This window comes from Myxocyprinus asiaticus, chromosome 8, assembly GCF_019703515.2.
Source record: "Myxocyprinus asiaticus isolate MX2 ecotype Aquarium Trade chromosome 8, UBuf_Myxa_2, whole genome shotgun sequence".
NCBI lineage: Eukaryota > Metazoa > Chordata > Actinopteri > Cypriniformes > Catostomidae > Myxocyprinus > Myxocyprinus asiaticus.
The window spans coordinates 14,748,648-14,766,890 of NC_059351.1; the positions used below are offsets into that span (position 1 = coordinate 14,748,648).

At 36.3% G+C, this 18,243-nt stretch overlaps 1 protein-coding gene across 2 annotated transcripts in view; it reads right to left on the reverse strand.

The window, feature by feature from the left end:
- LOC127445425 (protein kinase C beta type-like) overlaps positions 1–13,341 on the reverse strand; it is a 77,809-nt gene extending 64,468 nt beyond the window's left edge. The window contains exons 1-2 of one of the 2 annotated variants that reach the window (XM_051705493.1): positions 13,017–13,341; positions 12,421–12,452 (exon numbers count right to left, since the gene is read on the reverse strand). In XM_051705493.1, the coding sequence (XP_051561453.1) occupies positions 12,421–12,452; positions 13,017–13,192 (208 nt within the window). In that variant the 5' untranslated portion in view covers positions 13,193–13,341. The remainder of the gene's footprint in view (positions 1–12,420; positions 12,453–13,016) is intronic. The other variant, XM_051705492.1, reaches the window with a different exon arrangement.
- Between the last annotated feature and the right edge of the window lie 4,902 nt (positions 13,342–18,243).

Genomic DNA, 18,243 nt, shown 5'->3' on the forward strand with positions numbered 1-18,243 from the left:
CTCAGTATTCAACACCAAAGTGCCCTCCAAGCTTGATGAGAAACTCTGGGCTCTGGGCTTAAACAGCTCGCTGTGCAGCTGGATCCTGGACTTCCTGTCAAGCAGACGCCAGGTGGTTAGAATAGGCAGCAACATCTCCTCATCACTGACCCTCAACACTGGAGCCCCACAGGGCTGTGTTCTCAGCCCACTCCTGTATTGCCTGTACACACATGACTGTGTGGCAACACACAGCTCCAATGCCATCATTAAGTTTGCTGATGATACAGCGGTGTAGGTCTGATCACTGACAATGATGAAACAGCCTACAGAGAGGAGGTGCACACTCTGACACACTGGTGTCAGGAGCACAACCTCTCCCTCAACGTCAGTAAGACAAAGGAGCTTGTGGTGGACTTCAGGAGAAGAGATAGAGAACATAGTCCCATCACCATCAATGGAGCACCAGTGGAGAGAGTCAGCAGCTTCAGGTTCCTGGGTGTCCACATCACTGAGGAACTAACATGGTCCATCCACACTGAAGCCATTGTGAAGAAGGCTCATCAGTGCCTCTTCTTCCTGAAATGGCTGAGGAAGTTTGGAATGAACCGCCACATCCTCACGGTTCTACACCTGCACTGTAGAGAGTATCCTGACTGGCTGCATCTCCGCCTGGTATGGCAATAGCACCGCGCACAACCGCAAAGCACTGCAAAGGGTGGTGCGAACTGCCAGACACATCATCGGAGGTGAGCTTCCCTCCCTCCAGGACATATATACCAGGCGGTGTGTGAAAAAAGCTCGGAGGATCATCAGAGACTCCAGCCACCCGAGCCATGGGCTGTTCTCACTGCTACCATCAGGCAGGACAGCAGCATCAGGACCCGCACCAGCCGACTTCATGACAGCTTCTTCCCCCAAGCAATCAGACTTTTGAACTCTTGATCTTCCACGATCAAAATACATCAGCACTGCACTTTATTATTCTTATATCTCACACCGGACTGTCATAAATTATATTATATTATATTATATTCTCTCTTTACAACTTACTATCAACCGATAGCCTGAATGTCAATACAGTACAATACAACCTACTGTACATTCTATATATACTATATATACTTTTTTAATTGTATAATGTGTATTCTATATTGTGTGTATTGTATACTGTACATTGTATGTTATTATTTGTATATTGTGTTGTGTGTAATTATGTGTATATTAGATTTTAAACTGTGTTGTAAATCTGATGTTTAATGTAAATTGTCTCATCACTGTCAGAACTACTATGTTGCTCGGAACTGCACCCAAGAATTTCACACACTATTGCACTTGTGTATATGCTTGTGTGACAATAAAAGTGATTTGATTTGATTTGATTTGATCTGCAGACGCAGTTATTTTAACAACACCGTAGTTGAGAAATACAGTGAGCAGCAAAATACCAGCATCTTTCGCTAAAACACACTTCAGAAAACAAGAATGAAGCAAAGTGAAACAATCTTCATGTGTCTATCATGACAAGGTTTGTGACAGGACAATTTATCATGGTTCCAGAGCGCCTTTAGGCTAAGGCTGGGCAGTTTTTCCGATTAATTTGAATTTGCGTTTTGACATGATTTATTTAATATTTTTTGATTATTGTAAACACTATAGTTAGATACGTTGTAAATCCACCAAAGGCTGTATAAGGAAGAGAAAATAAATTCATAGCACTTGTCTTAATGCCGCTCCCGATCTGATCAGCTGCACATGTGTGGCGCGCTCCAAATGAACATGACAGGTTAATAACACGGAGACTGATATAAAAGACAGCGGTAATATCCCCAGTACGATTGTACACAGTGTGATTGTAGCTCAGCTACATCCATCATGCAGGTATACACCAGCTTAAGACCATAACTGGCCTCGGCGTGCGCATACCGATGAACAGTCTCCTTTCTTTTCATGCATAAAAAAGTGTAAGTTACGTGACGGTTATGGGCACTTCCTTTCAAATCATGGAGAGCCTATATATGGGAGAATCAATCATTCACCGCTCCTTTTGCCATGATGATTCAGGTAAATCGATAATTATTGCTTTGTTCTGTGACGTGTTTCAAGTGTACTGCATCTATAGTTAACATTTGGCAAGCGATCATTTTGACAAACTTTGCTAGTTGAATTGTAATGATAAATTATTTCATATTGCTGCGCTGCTCAGTGTGAACCGTTAGAGGGTAAGTCTCTATCTGCAGGGGTTTATGAATATACATACAAATTGTTTGATATTCACCTTATTCAGCACTCTTCCGAAATTTGTCATCTGACTTCCTGTTTGCGTTGAAGCTACTGAGAAGTGTCGATCGAAATAGATTACGTGTGGGAGCACAGAAAATATTTTTCAGCAAGAGTTGATTGTGTGAGTCCTTTACTATATGAAAATGCTTGTGAGGTGTTTTTCTGTCACTGTAAATGTTGGTTTTTCTGACACCAGAGTAGGTAAATTGCACCTGGCAGATCACATTCAGACAGCTATGACACACTGCACTTTTTCATGATACAAGCTTTTCATTATTATACGTGTAATTCTGCTTAATTTCTTGGTTTCAACTCGTTAATAATTTGGTTTAAAATGTGTAGTTGACGTATTTCAAACAGGACAGCTCCTATTATTTTACATGCAACTTCACTGCATAAAAGGAAATAACATTTACTTTTTAAAATTAATTTGTCACCCCACATTTTTAAGAGGCTTAAATATGATTAAAATAGCTCTAAACGCAATATAAAATAAAACGTACACACACACATATACATATACACACTGTGGTCTGAGGTTTGTAACCGCCAGAGCAACGCAACAGCACACGTAATGTATGTACAATGGGACCACGTGTTGGCGTCTGCGTACTTGCGTGAATAATGTTTCAGCCTTTAACAAAGCATAGCAGCCCCTTAGTACACTAGAGCAGAAGGGGGAAAAAAACATTGACTTACCGTTTAATTTGCTGAAACTTAACTTGGTGCAGAACAATCTGGAATAAAATGAAACTGCAGCAGTCCCCTCTATGCAGCCTGAACTTGTTCAGAATGTTGAATCTTTGTGACAACTGCACTAAAAACAAATCTAGACACATTGCAAAGAATGAAACAGAGCACAGCTGTCTTTCTTTTTAACTTGACATGGTGTTTAAAATGTGCCGGTCCTGCACAAGACGTGGTGCAAATATCAAAGAAATTCGTCCAGCATGTGTTTAAACAATGGGAAAACAACAGACACGAGCAAAAACACGTTCGGTGTAAACCGCACCTAACTCGTCTGTTCGCGCGTGTCTGTGAGTGAGAGCGCAAAACAAGTTCGGAAGGCCTGTTTATTTTTGCATTAATTATAAACCCGAACCCGACCCTAAACCAATCAGGTTCTCGGGTCCTATCGGGCCCAGTTCGGATTGCAGACCTCTAAATCTAATAAACCTTATATTATGCTCCCCCATGAGATTTTTTATTTATTTAAATTTTTTTGAAAACATAACAGCCCCTTGTTCACATGACATAGCACTAGCTGAAGTTTCTCAAAGTTATCTCTCAAAAAGACAGCCATTTGTTTCAGATGACCTTAAGTAAATCTACACTGTATCCAGCGCTGTATTCATAAACATCCCAATACTGTTTTACTGTGTGAGAAACCACGCCAAATGATTCAGTGAGAGAGCGCTCTGAAAGAATTGTACTTAATCACAAATCGATTCAGACTATTTTGCAAGCCTGTTTGGCCAATTCACTGAAAAGAACCGACTCAAAAGAATTATTCATTTGCAAATTGGGCATTGTTAGTTCTTTTAAACAGCTAACAGAAATATGGGACACATTTCGTAATTGGTGAAATATTCTGAGAGTAAACATTTCTCAGGTCAGTCAGAGCGCTCATGGTACACACAGAGCGTACGGCCTTACAGCAAGAGAAACCACTGTTGTTACTCACTGTAGTATTTACAGAAAGGCACATGATAAAACGAAGTTCATCAGTAGTGGCTTTTCCAAGAGCAGTGACCAATAAACAAGTAGAGAAAGTGCTCAGTGTCACTCAAACAAACACTAAACACCATCAGGGTAACACATGTGAAATTAAAATAATGTAATAAACATTAACTAAGCTACGTCAAATATAACACAGAACACCCCAATGTAGTTCAGTCAAACAAAAATAAGAACAAACAACTATTCCCATAAAATATAATGAACTGTGATGGGTAACGCAGGGAATTCTGGGAACACCCGATTATTGTTTTTTTAACAATAATCTAATGTAAAAAGTACATGTACTCTCTTGTTAAATATAATATACACTTTTACTGTTAATTATACTGTAAAATCATAATTTACATGTAAAAAATTTAACTTTTACAACATTGTACTGTAAAATGACATGTATTGTCTTTTTAAATATATTATAATTTTTTACCGTATATTTTAAGGTAACTGCCCATTTACCAATTAACATTTTTTATTACTGTAGCATTTTTAGTCTTTTACCATTAAAATTACAGACATTTTTTACAGTGAACATACAATTTGAATCATGTTGGTGTATACTTAAAAGCTGAAAAATTTGAATTGTGAATCGTCCATAAATTTGATACAAATCAAGACTTTATTTTTTTCAATAGATGTGCATTGTTTGTTTGTTTTTAGTAGATTTTCATTTTAAGGAAAATAGAAAAATGGTTCTTTTGTAGGTAATGAAAAAATACTTTTTCATTACCTACATTTTTCTTTCAGGGGTTACCCCTGAACCCCCATACATTATCTATGTATATATAAACTGTAAAAGATCCCCCATAGTCCACTACTTTGTCTTTAGGCCACAATGTCCTCATTCTTGTCCAGTTTTTAAGAGACTTTTTGACTGTTGATTTATTTATTTTTTTTCCTTTCTCATTTAATTAAGTACTATTGCTGCCAACTTGGAAATTTTATAATAACAATTCCAAAATATAGCCGCAAGCGTCAATTATCAGGGGCCAAGCACATATGGAAAAATGACAAAAATAATCTGATTTGACTGGAAAGATCCTGTGGAACCCTAACTCAAACCCTAACCCTAACTCCCTTCAGAGGGCTGCCGGCATAGTCACTGTTCTCTTACAAAGTCATTCATGTTTTATTGTAGGTAAATGTAATATTTAAACCACCTCAGCTACAAGTCTAAAGTTAATCCATAACTGAGATTTAAATCAGAGTTTAAAGTAATGGAGCAACAGGATTAAAGTAAATTCAGATTTACTGTGAAATTTAAATCAGGATCAAAACGAAGATTTAAATGTAACCCTGATTATTTTTAAACAAAGTTTAAAGTTTGGTGCAATAGAATTATCAGATAAACCTTGATTTAATCTAAATTTAAGATTAAACCTGGTTGGTGCAACCCAACCTTAGTCTACCTTTAATTATGCTTTTAAGACCCTTAGAATGATTTATAGTTATGTGGCTTCCTCTGGTGGACAAACAATTCTGCCTTTTTTTTTTTTTTTTGCCTATGAAGCCCTTAAATACAGTTGAGAAATTAGGTATTTCTTATGTTACAGCCATGCCAAATTGATGACATTTTGCATGTTACCTCAGAATGCTCTTTTGTGCAAGTACACTAAGTTTTGTTAAGTTTAAGATATGTGCTCACAAGATATGGGTCAATTATTCATATTAGGCCATATCCAAAAACCTATCGGCTAATATCTTCTGTACCATTTACCATATCAAAATTATTATGATAAATTTTTGTCAGGAATGTCTGTAGATAATGTATACAAAGTTTTGAGTGAATCAGGCAAACAGCCTTAGGACAAGTTTGAAAAAGTAGGTTTTTCAAAAAATCTAAATGATAGAAACATTTTTTTTGCGGAAATGGAAATTCATGTGACCACATGATTTGGAGGCACTAATGGATACACAGAAATAAAAAAAAAATATATATTTATCATATACAGTTCTGGAGTTAATTCAACTGTTTTGAGCACAGTTGCACATTTAGGATTTTCTTAAATTATAGCGCCCACTAGCATAAAAACTGAACAAAACTCGGTGTGTTACCATTTTCTTGACTGTGTACAAAGTTTTGTTATGTTTAAAAATTGCGCTAACAAGATACAGGTTAATTAGTCATTATAGGCCACGCCCCAAAACATATTTGCTTATATCTTCAGAACGATATGACATATATAGTAGGAAAAGCCTACTATAAAGAAATTCATGCATTTTAAGAAATTAACAGATGTTATATAAGCATTACAAATAATAAAAATTAATAGTATTTTACAGTAATTATGTTTATATTTGACATACAATAGCTTATGCTTGTCAATGAGGTCTAAAATGTTACTACTTTTGATATTGGCAACAGTGAAGCATGGTCTATCACAGCGTTCTTCAAAAAGTTCATAAACAAAAGCATTGTTTAAAGTAATCTTAATGAACTGTATGTGGAGTTTAAAAATCAGCACCCGGAGTTAAAGATAGGGAGATATATATTTTGTGAACTGAGGCCAAAATGGTGTGTGCTGGCAGGAGCATCTGGAACTTGGACTGTCTGTGTCTGCACACAACATCAGAATATTAAGCTGATGGTTGAGTCAGCAAAGCTAAAAGTGGACTACAAAGACCTGCTGGAACTTCTAGTCTGTGATATAAACAGTTATGACTGCATGCTCAAAAAGTGCGACCAGTGTCCAGGTATAGAGGCCTTACTGCAGATGCTTGAGGAGTCAGACAAAGATGACACACACTTCCTGATAACATCACCTTTAAGCAGTGGGTTATGACTGACAAGAGCAGATATGATCACTGCCATTCTTCCTAGGGATGAATTCTCTGTTTCTCTGGCTGAGAAACTCAATGCGTTAAAGACACACCATTGGTTGAGGACATCAGCGTGGAAAACTGTGATGTTTTTGTGAAATTCTTCCACCCATCTGGACCAAGAACATCATTCAATGGCTCATGACTTACTGAATCATAATATATGTCACTGTGCATTTCTTATCGTGAAGAAAATTGGCAATATGCAGCTTTATTAATAAGAGAGAGTTTGTTTTTTTGTGAGTTAAAGATGGATTGAAGTGAACAGAAAGGGGAGAGAGGGTAGTCTTTGCCCCATTATACACTGCAACAAAATACATTTTTTGATTTATTATTGTTTTGGCTTGTTTTCCAATATAAATATCTAAAACTCCTTTAATACAACATACATTTTCTTTAGCAGCTATACTGCAGAAGAAAAAATGGTTATCTGAGAATGTTATTATAATATTCAAAATATAAATATTTTAAAATATCTAAAAATCCTTAAAAAAAGATGCATTCACCTGAGAAGCAGCATGTAAGGTATTTAGACTTGCTTTTAGAGAACAGATCTTGAATATAAGTATATTTTGTATTTTACCGCAGAAGTATAATCAAGTGAAAAAATACACAATATATAAAATACACATATTTAAGATACATTCTCTTAAAGCAAGTCTAAATATCTTATGTTGCTTCTCAAGTAAATGTATCTTGTTTAAAGGATTTTTAGACAATTTTAAATGGAAAACAAGACAAAAACATTTGATAACAATAGGATTTTTTGCAGTGAATTTCTTTACTGAATTAAACTTAATAAAAAGTATTTTTCCCTTTAATTCATTGAATGTCATTTAGAGGTATTTAAAAAAATATTTTGTCCTTTTTATTTTAAGCATGTTTAATACAACCTTTTAAGTTGGGGCACACACTGATTAATAAGTTAAGTGATAATGATTACTCGTTGCAATAATCGCCGAATAGTCAAATTATCATTCTAATAATCGTTAGATTAATCGATTATCAAAATAATCCTTAGTTGCAACCCTAGTTCCCATGAACAATGTTCTCAGTAAACTGACACCTGCCTAATTGACTACTGTCATCGGATGCTCCCACAACATTTCAGAGAGACTGAGTGAGGAAATCTCACAGCTTCTAATAAAACGTGCATGTAAACATGTAAAATACTGTTCATTTTTGTTATTTGTTATGCTTATATTCAGGGTTGGGGAGTAACGAAATACAAGTAATAGGAACATGTATTTAAAATACAAAATATAATTAACTGTATTCCACAACAGTTACAATTTAAATCATTGGTAATTAGAATAGTTACATTCAAAAAGTATTTTGATTACTGAAGAGATTACTTTGCATTTTATTGTCATTTGTTTCATTTAATATTTAATCCTTTCAGATGGAAAACATTTATACATATAAATGATGCAATCCAAAGTGCATTTGAACAGCGGTGAAACACTTTCTTATGATGTGTTACATTCATACGAGCAGACAGAGAAGTAAGTTTGGAGCAGAAGAAATATAAATAAACCTTGTGTAAATGGTCAGCTTTACGCTAAGCTAAAATGCTCTTTCTAGCCATTTTACATGCACGTTACCAGGCACGATCATATTTTTTATCAAGAAAATTCACGTTCGATCATAATTTATTTTTTCTAGTAAGACCTTTGATATTAGGGCAAAAATCGTATTCTTGATAATCATTTTTTTTTTATTGTTTTCCTGTAAAAAATATCTAAAAATCCTTAAAACAAGATCAGTTTGATTTATCTTGTTTTAGAAACAACACTGCATAAGATATTTAGGTTTTTCAGAGAATGTATTTTTAACATGTGTATTTTGTCTTACTGTACTGGCAGAGTTTTTATAGTCAAAGCAAGTCAAAAAATCTACCAGTGCTGAAGAAGTAATCCAAAGTATTTAGAATACATTACTGACCTTGAGTAATCTAACGAAATACGTTACAAATGACATTTTACAGCAAGTATTCTGTAATCTGTACTGGAATACATTTCAAAAGTAACACTCCCAACCCTGCCAGTATGTCCAAACATTATATTTTGGCTCAGTTCCATTTTGTTTTTAGTCCTCTGAAATTTAATACAGCCCCACCTGTTTGGTTTTCTACATTAACATGAGCATGATTTCACTTGAAAAGAACATGTTTTGCAGCGGTGGAAAGGCTTTACAATCAATGATTTTAAAAAGCTGGTACAATTAAAAAAGCATTATGTTTGTTAGCTTTATTAGGTTCAACATCAACAGTAGCCTTCACTTAGTCCTCTTGTTTGCATTCTCTCCCTCTCTTTTTCACCACCTCACTCTCTTCACCTCTTCAAGTCTACGAGTATTTGCTAATAAAATGAAATGGTAAAAATAGCCATTGTGCTTGGAGAAAAGGCTCTGACCTACTCTCTTATTGCTTACTCTAACTTTTTTTTTTCTTTCTCACTTCTACCCTCTATTTCCCTTACAACTCATATGCCAACAATAGTTAAAGAATATGTAAACATCATTATTTATAGAGATGGGACTTGTGAATGTCTTGGGTAAATATAATCTATTAAAATGTGCTTTTTGGATTTAAAGACCCCATGAAATGGCTTGATGACTGCAATCCTCCTTCTGTAAAATTTTTACTTTAAAAAGAAAATTTGTAAAGTGCATATCTTCTAAAAGTTAATTTATTCAACTATAATGACCTCAAAGCAACAGATATGGACATAAAGCCATAAAACTCCAATTTTAATTTAATGAGGTCTTACAAAATCAACTAATTTGCTTAAATGCCCACATGAACTAATAAACTGCTTATGACAATTATTATTGTGTCAACAGAAATTAAAATTATGGCACATGGAAAAGTGCAGACTATGCATGTATGTGTTTGTGTGTTGGAGGTCTGCATACACTTTGTTTTATTGATCTTTATTTCTTGCAAGTGAGTTTATGTGCACCCACATAGTAAATGATCAACATTATATGCTACCATATCGCTGCATCAGCAGCTGCTTTGACTGGCTCTCCCAGTATACTGTAAAAATATAAAGACAGTGAATATGTTCTTCTGCTCCATTACTTTTGTACACAAGAAGTAAAAATTAATACAGACAACTGGTTGATTACACAATACTTCAGTAAGTTCAAATTGGTGCTATGCCAAATTTGCATTGTATCATGAGAATGGCAAGACAGGCGTATATGCAAATTACAAATCAAAGAACTCTTATTGGCAGGCTTTCATAAATATGATGCCAGAGTGATGAGTTATCAGAAAATGAAAGGATAGTGTTGGGAAATATTTAGGACATGAATCAAACCAGTTCGCGACTTATTTGCATATTAGAGAACAAAAAGAAAAGAACGTTGAGGAGAGATGCTTTCTGAGCTGGCCATTTATGCAGACACAGAACTCACTGTTGAAACATGCATGACAGTTTCAATCTGACAATAATGGTGTAATGCATACTATGTTAAGATTCACCATTAAGATTCAATTCTTCACTTGTTTGAAGTTTGAATACGGAAGCTTATCTACATGTCCATTTGTGAAAACCTAACACAAACACTGTGCTGAATGTTTAAACCTATGCAGTTGCCAATTGTGCCTGGAAATGAGAGAAATTTTTCCTTGAAAGTCAAGAAATAGTGTGTAAAGCCTGGAAACCAGCCTGACTGGGCATCGTATAGGCAGGATTATTTAATAAAATCCTGGAGAAATTTAGCATGTTTTATATTGAATGTGGATTTTAACCAAAAGGTTGAACTGTGTTCTTAGCACAAGGATACTTTTCATACTGTAAATTTCAGGTCGGAGCAGATGGTCACATCTGTTATGCTGACATTTTATACAACCGACTACATTATTTGTTGTGCAAAAATATAAAAACATTGCTTTGGCCATCATCTGTTCCATTATTTCTGTTTTAAAAAACTGTTTGCATTTCATAATTGTTCTACAATTTAATTTAGCTGAAAAGCCATTCAATAGTCTCTAACAGGCCTACATTGTAAAATTATATGTTGTGGAAAATGTCATTCATCTTTTTTTGTTTTACTTAATATAGTAGTTTTATTTACAAAAAGGTATTATTCTTAAATTAGAGTCAAACAGCAGGTTCCCATAGTGACAACATGCCCCGCTATAGGGTCAATTTGCCAAAAAAAAAAAAAATTGTAGTCAATACTTCAAGGAAGGGAAAAAAAAAAGTGTCTTGTTAGCTTTACCCCATTTGCACTGGGACAACATGAATACTTTCTTTTGTTTGGTTAACTGAAACCAGGCAGAGGATTTCTAGTTCCCAGCATTCTTTGCATGGGACTAGACAGGTGTTAAATGTTCAAATTAAGTGTTAATCTATGAGTCTTAGCACAAGTTGAATATAAACAAGGGAGACTTGATAATGTTTAATGTTTTGTTGAGATTTAGAAGAATTTCTGTTGTGTTGAATTTTTGGGGGTTACCTTCATGGTGAAGAGTGGAGCCTGAGCCTAGCTTGAGGACCAATACATTTTCGGGATTCTATAAATTGCTTTATCATTTGATTAGTTGCTGTACTACCAATAACATAGTGACCAAGTTGCACTTAGTAGTGTGTCCTACCAGCATGTATTTAGCATGCTGACATTTCCTGTTACTAGATCCCATAACACTATATGAGTTTGAATTGAGTTATTTTGACATGTTCAATTTTGCTGGGTTTACTTGATTCAGTTAGGTTTCCTCTACTTGAAATATTTAAGTTGAAATAACAGGGTAATTTTAATTTAAGAAAACTGATTTCAATCATGTGGATCCACTGTCCATGATTGAATCATTTGAGTTATTTGGATGTTAAATTTTGCTGAGTTTACTTGATTCACTTAGGTTTTCTCTACTTTAAATATTTAATTTGAAGTTATATAGTAATTTTAATTTAGGTAAAATCATTTTAGTCAAGTGGAACCACTGTCCATGACTGAATCAAGTAAAGCCAAAGATTTTTTTAATATTTTTTTTTTATAAACTGACTTTGGAAAAGTAAGACGACGTTGAGAAAAAAAAAAAAAAAAAAAAGAAAAAAAAAAATCACTGGAGTAAAAAGGATGGCAACTAGCCCTAGTCTACCCTGCAATGTATGTACTGTACTGTCCTAGCAATCAGCACTGCAATGTAATAACTGTGGATGATGATGATTTTTTAACTGCCCACCAATGATGCGAGTAGGTGATGTGTTCAGGATACTGTTGCCACACCTCTGTATGATAGCAGTTCAGACACTGACATTTCACTCCACTCATCAGTGCTTGCGTATTTGTATTTCATACCTAAATGGACATTCTAAACTCTGGACATGCACAAAGGGAAAGGGGTCTTAGGTGCATGTGCGGTTACAGCACAAACCCAATTGTCAAAAGCAATTTCTTCAACCCACCAACAGAAAACCGAAGGCTTCACAAATAAAAGCACTAGTTGTTGCACCTCTGTCTGCAATAAAAAAAATAAGGGTAACAGACACAGACACCATGCAACAGAGTATAAACAGTTTCACCCACTGAAAATGCACAGACATTCAACGCTTAAATCTCTCTCTTAAGGACCAAAGAGTGCAGTCTTACCTTGACACTGGAAGCCCTGCTTGCCGAAACCCCTGCAAAAAAGACGAGACTGTGTGTGAGATTACAGCAATAAAACAGCCCAGTCACCAAATCAGGACGCATTCCTCTGCGCTCAGCGCTCACCACCAAGACACGCGCAAGCGCGCGCCATATTCCGCATAATCCCCACATGCATAGCAGTGAAGATGATGGCTTAATCATAGCGAGAGTAATTTCTCATGACAGTCCTGACATTTATCCTTACTACAGAAATGGATGAGACTTGATTAATGTGCAATATCTTAACCAAACACATAAAATGTGTTTTGTTGGCATTAAATGCACCGAAATATAAATATTTTCAAGTGATGCGCAGAACTGCTGCATTGCGTTGAACTTATACTGAGCACGAATGTCTTTTTCCGTGTGCGCTCGGCGTCTTTGTTTAGTGTTGACACTGCGGATGTTTGAGTGCTTTCAAACGCTTTGGTGTGTTTGTGTCAGGGGGTTATCCTGTCACGAGCATCAAGTGAGTCACCTGTGCCCTTCGCAACCGTTCAAACTGCCCCCTAACATACGGTGCTATCCCTCGCCTATCCTAACGCTCGCTGACTCACCAGATGAAGTCGGTGCAGTGGCTGCAGAAGGTCGGCTGCTTGAAGAAGCGCGCGATGAACTTGTGGTTCTTCACTTCGAGCACTTTTTTCTGCTTCAAAGCGCCCTTCCTGGCGAAACCTCGCGCGCCCCCGGCATCCTCCTCAGTGCTGTACGCTTGCACCGCTGGGTTAGCCATGATGACGACGGAAACGTTAAATATCCGCGCGTCTTATGGATACAGTGGGTATAAATCTCTGCGATTCGAATTCGAATTGTAGACTGTACGGTGTACTGCCTCTTCCCAGATGACTGTTGTGCCAGAGCGCGCGGACAGCGGTGCTTCTAGTGATAGCCTACTGTAACCACGCCCCGTTTTGCACATTTGTTTTGAATAAATGTTACTGTAAGCTTTGAAGTGTTGCGGTTGAGAGAAATATTTTGGTTTTATATCTTGGAAAAAAAAAATAAAAAAAAAATAAATAAAAATAATAATAATAATAATAATAATAATAATATATATATATATATATATATATATATATATATATATATATATATATATATATATATATATTTCTAAGAAACTGCACAAACACTTGTTGATTGGATCCATTTCTAACATTTGTATAGTTGACATGTCATATTGTGACATGCAATACTCAGGGGCGGATTATGACTAGCAAGGGTCCCAGGGCCAGTTTTCTTTTAGTTTTATTATTATGCATTCGGTCTCAGACATTTGGTTTATTGGTTGCTTCCACCTGAGAGAGCCCCTCCCTGGTTTTGTATTGAACAGGAAGTTCTTGCCCCTATTTTGCCATTGCAAAGCCTTTCTATCAAACTAACCGGAAAAGTTAAGTTACATCCCGTTATCTCGCATTTGCACTCGGTATGGACAAAAGTGTCCAGAGTGTTTAATTCGGACATTTACTTAAATGTTGCCTCGAGCATATGGCTGAACCCAAAATTATGTATTAATAAGTCCCCTTTCTGCTGGTCAGAGTGGATTGTGAGGGAGGTTAATACACTCAGTGTTCTATATGAGAGTGGAGTGTTGAGATCCTTTGAAAATTTGGTTCAACATTTTGGGATTCCCAGATCTCAGTTCTTTAGGTATTTACAGCTGCGCCACCTGCTCTGTACTATTTTTGAAAGTAGCATACACCCCCCTAAATCGGCAGATACTTTGGGAGTGGTAATTACTGCTTTTGGAAAAGGTCATGAGGCATCAGTGTATTACTCCCTGCTATTTCAGAGTCTGGGGGACGGAGCTTTAACTTCTGTCAAGAGTTTATGGGAGAAAGATTTAAACTTGGTATTGGAGGAGGGAGTGTGGGCTAGGATTCTATAAAATGTCAAGTCTGCATCTAGAGATGCAAGTTTGCACCTGATGCAATTCAAGATTTTACATTGATTCTAATGGACCCCCTCTAGATTGTTTAGGTTTGGTCTTAAAGACACACCCACATGCTGGTGATGCCAATCAGAAGATGGAGACACAACCCATGTTTTTTGGTGGTGTGTTAAGATCCAAGAATTTTGGTTGAAGGTTCAGAGTTTTATGTGTGATGTATTGGGCACTCAAATTTCATTTTGCCCCAGACTCTGTATGTTAGGAGATGGGGTGGTCATCATAAACACATAAAAATTTGGGTCCTGTTATGGTCGACAGACAAATTGTTTTAAGGGGATGGAAGTCGGCTGGAGCGCCTTCATTTCAAGAATGGTGCACGAAGATGGGGAGGGTGGCGGCTTTCGAGGAAGCGTCATGTAGAAGGCTGGGGAATTGGGATTCATTTGATGGGAAATGGGGCATATATATATATATATATATATATATATTATGGTTTTTTGTGTGTGTGTGTGTGTGTGTGTGTCTATAATCATGCGTGACCACAGGGATGTTGTTGAGGGTCAGGGTCGGGGTAAGGTTGGGGATTGGGAGGGGGAGGGGTAATAGTGGGGGTTACATGTTGATTCTGTGTATATATGTTTTGCTTTTCTTTGTTATCTATATGAATCAATTAAAAAACATTTTTTTATCAGAAATACAATTATGAAGTGTGTATAAAAATAAGTAATTAAATAATAATTGTATTTAGAAACCCAGTGAGCAAGCCGAAGGCAACTGTGGCAAGGAACACAAAACTCCAAAGATTTTGGTTATTGGAGAAAAATAACCTTGGGAAAAACCAGGCTTACTAAACTAAGTAAGTGTTAAGGGCCAGTATTAAAACAAAGATTTTGTCAAAACTGTAAGATTAATTACTAATGTCTTTCATATAGATGCATTGTCCTTTGTTAGTTGGCTGATGAAGGCTTTTGTTGGCAATTTATTGATAGTCTATGTATTCCATTTTAAGAGTGTAGTCCATCATTAGACCAAGGTGATGCAGGCCGAGATCAGTGAGGTGCTTCGCAGTTCAACTGGCTGGAAATTTCGTGAGGTCTATCCTAAGTCCAAGATTCAGGCAATGGCATATTAAGTATCCCCATGTCTTATTGTTGGAGTTTGCATCAGTTCATCCTCTGAGGTCCATCGTAATTGACTGAAGTGATGTCTGGCTGGCAACGGCTGCATTTTGTCGTCATCACTCAGAGACACGTAGCAGTGGAGTCCAATACCAAGCAGGAATGGAGCTGGATCTGGCCGGTTCTGGTGATCTCGGGATAGGAGTCCCAAGGTTGAGACATGGAAACAAATAGAATAATATTAGTGTAGATGCCATTCAATTTTTTGCAGAGTTACAGAACATGATCAATGTTTTAGGTTCCAGCAGACCTAACTAAAGCAGCCTAATTGTGTGGTGAAGAATAAATTATGTGAATGCCTGGCTAAATAGATGAGTCTTTAGTCTTGACTTAAACTCAGTGAGTGTGTCTGCGTCCCGAACAGTGTTATGGAGACTATTCCATAGTTTAGGAGCCAAATAGGAAAATGATCTACCTCCTTTTGTGGATTTTGATATTCTAGGATCTATTAACAGGCCAGAGTTTTGTGAACGTAATGAACGTGATGGAATATAGCATGGTAAACGGTCACTTAAGTACTGTGGAGCTAGACCATTCAAAGCTTTGTATGTAGTAAGCAAAATTTAAAAATGAAAACGAAATTTAAAAGGTAGCCAATGTAACGATGATAAAATGGGGCTAATATGATCATATTTCTTGGTTCTAGTCAGCACTCTGGCTGCTGCATTTTGAACCAATTGAAGTTTATTTATTGAACTTGGTGAATTAGCAATGCATTAGTAATGCATTACAATAATCTAGTCTTGAGGTCATGAACATATAAATTAGTTTTTTGGCAACAGAGAGCATGTGCCATAATTTAGCAATATATCTTAGGTGCAAGAATGCTGTTCTACAAACATTGGAAATTGTATTTATAAATGACATATTGGTATCAAATATAACACCTAAGTTCTTCGCTGTAGAAGATGATGTAACAGTACATCCGGTGAGAGTCAAATTATATTTTAGCTGCTTATTTTTAGAGGTTTTTGGTCCAATAACTAGTACCTCTGATTTGTCGGAATTGAGTAGAAGGAAGTTTCTGCCCATCCAATCTTTGATTTCATTGATACACTCTACTAATTTGGAGAATTGTGAAATTTAGTTGGGTTTCGAAGAAATATAAAGTTGGGTATCATCGGCATAACAGTGGAAACTTATTCCATGATTCCTGATAATATCTCCCAGGGGGAAGCATATACAAAAAGAAAAGCAGAGGCCCTAAATCTGATCCCTGTGGCACTCCATACTTAACTTTTGTTTGATTTGACAAAGTGTTAGCGGTCTGTGAAATAGGACCTAAACCATGCTAATGCAAGTCCACAAATGCCAACATAATTCTCTAGCCTGTTCAAGAGAAAATCATGATCTATCATATCAAAGGCAGCACTAAGATCTAAAAGCACTAGAAAAGAAATGCAGCCATGATCAGATGATAAGAGCTAGTCATTTGTAACTCTAAATAAGTGTCTGTACTGTGGTGTGGCCTAAATCCTGGCTGAAATTGTTCATATATACTATTTCTCTGTAGAAATGAACATAATTGGGAGGACACAAAGTTTTCTAGTATTTTTGACATAAACGGGAGATTTGAAATTGGTCTATAATCAGCCAATTCTCCAGGATCAAGTTGTGGCTTCTTAATAAGCGGTTTGAAAACTGCCATTTTAAAGTTTCTTGGGACATGTCCTAAGGATAGCGAGGAGTTAATAATATTAAGAAGAGGTTCTGAGATTACAGGAAATACCTCTTTTAAGAGTTTAATTGGTATTGTATCTAACATACATGTTGTGGATTTTGATGTTTCGATAAGTTTTGTTAGCTCTTCATGACCTATGACAGTGAAGGATTGAAGTTGCACATGAGGAAAATTATGAGACACTATTTTCTGAGGTACTGTGACAGTTGATTGCATAATTCCAATTTTATTTCTGATTATTTCAATTTTATCAGTAAAGAAATTCATGAAATCCTTACTATTGTGCTGCGACGGAATATCTGGTTCAGTTGAGGCTTTATTCCTAACCAATTTTGCCACAGAACTGAATAAACACCTAGGATTGTTGTGGTTATTTTCTACGAGTTTGCTAAAATATGCTGACCTGGCAACTTTTAGTACCTGTCTGTAGCTACAGACACTATCCTTCCATGCACCGCGAAATAGCTCATAATAAGAAATAGATAATAATTTTGTATTCTTCCACTTGCGCTCCATTTTCCGAGCTGCACTCTTGACAGCATGAGTGTGATCATTGTACCATGGTGTTGGGGCTTTTTTCTTTAATTGTCTTTAATCGAAGGGGGCAACACTATCAAGAGTGCTAGAGAACACTGTATTTATATTTTTTGTTATTTCATCAAGTTCTTCTAGACTTTGGGGCTTACTGAGTATATGAGATAGATCTGGAAGATTATTAGTGAAGCTATCTTTAATGGTCAAAAGAATTGATCTACCTGAACGATAGCGTGGTGTAGATTGAGTAACATTAGCTGATCGCCACATACAAGAGACGAGGTAATGATCTGAGATGTCATCGCTCTGCGGTATAAATTCTATAGAATCAACATCAACTCCATATGACAGAATTAAATCTAGTGTATGATTATGGTGATGAGTTGGTCCTGTCATTTTGTCTGACTCCAAGCGAGTTGAGAATATTGATAAATGCTAATCCCAATGTGTCATTTTCATTATCTATGTGAATGCAGAAGTCAGCAACAATTACAGCTCTA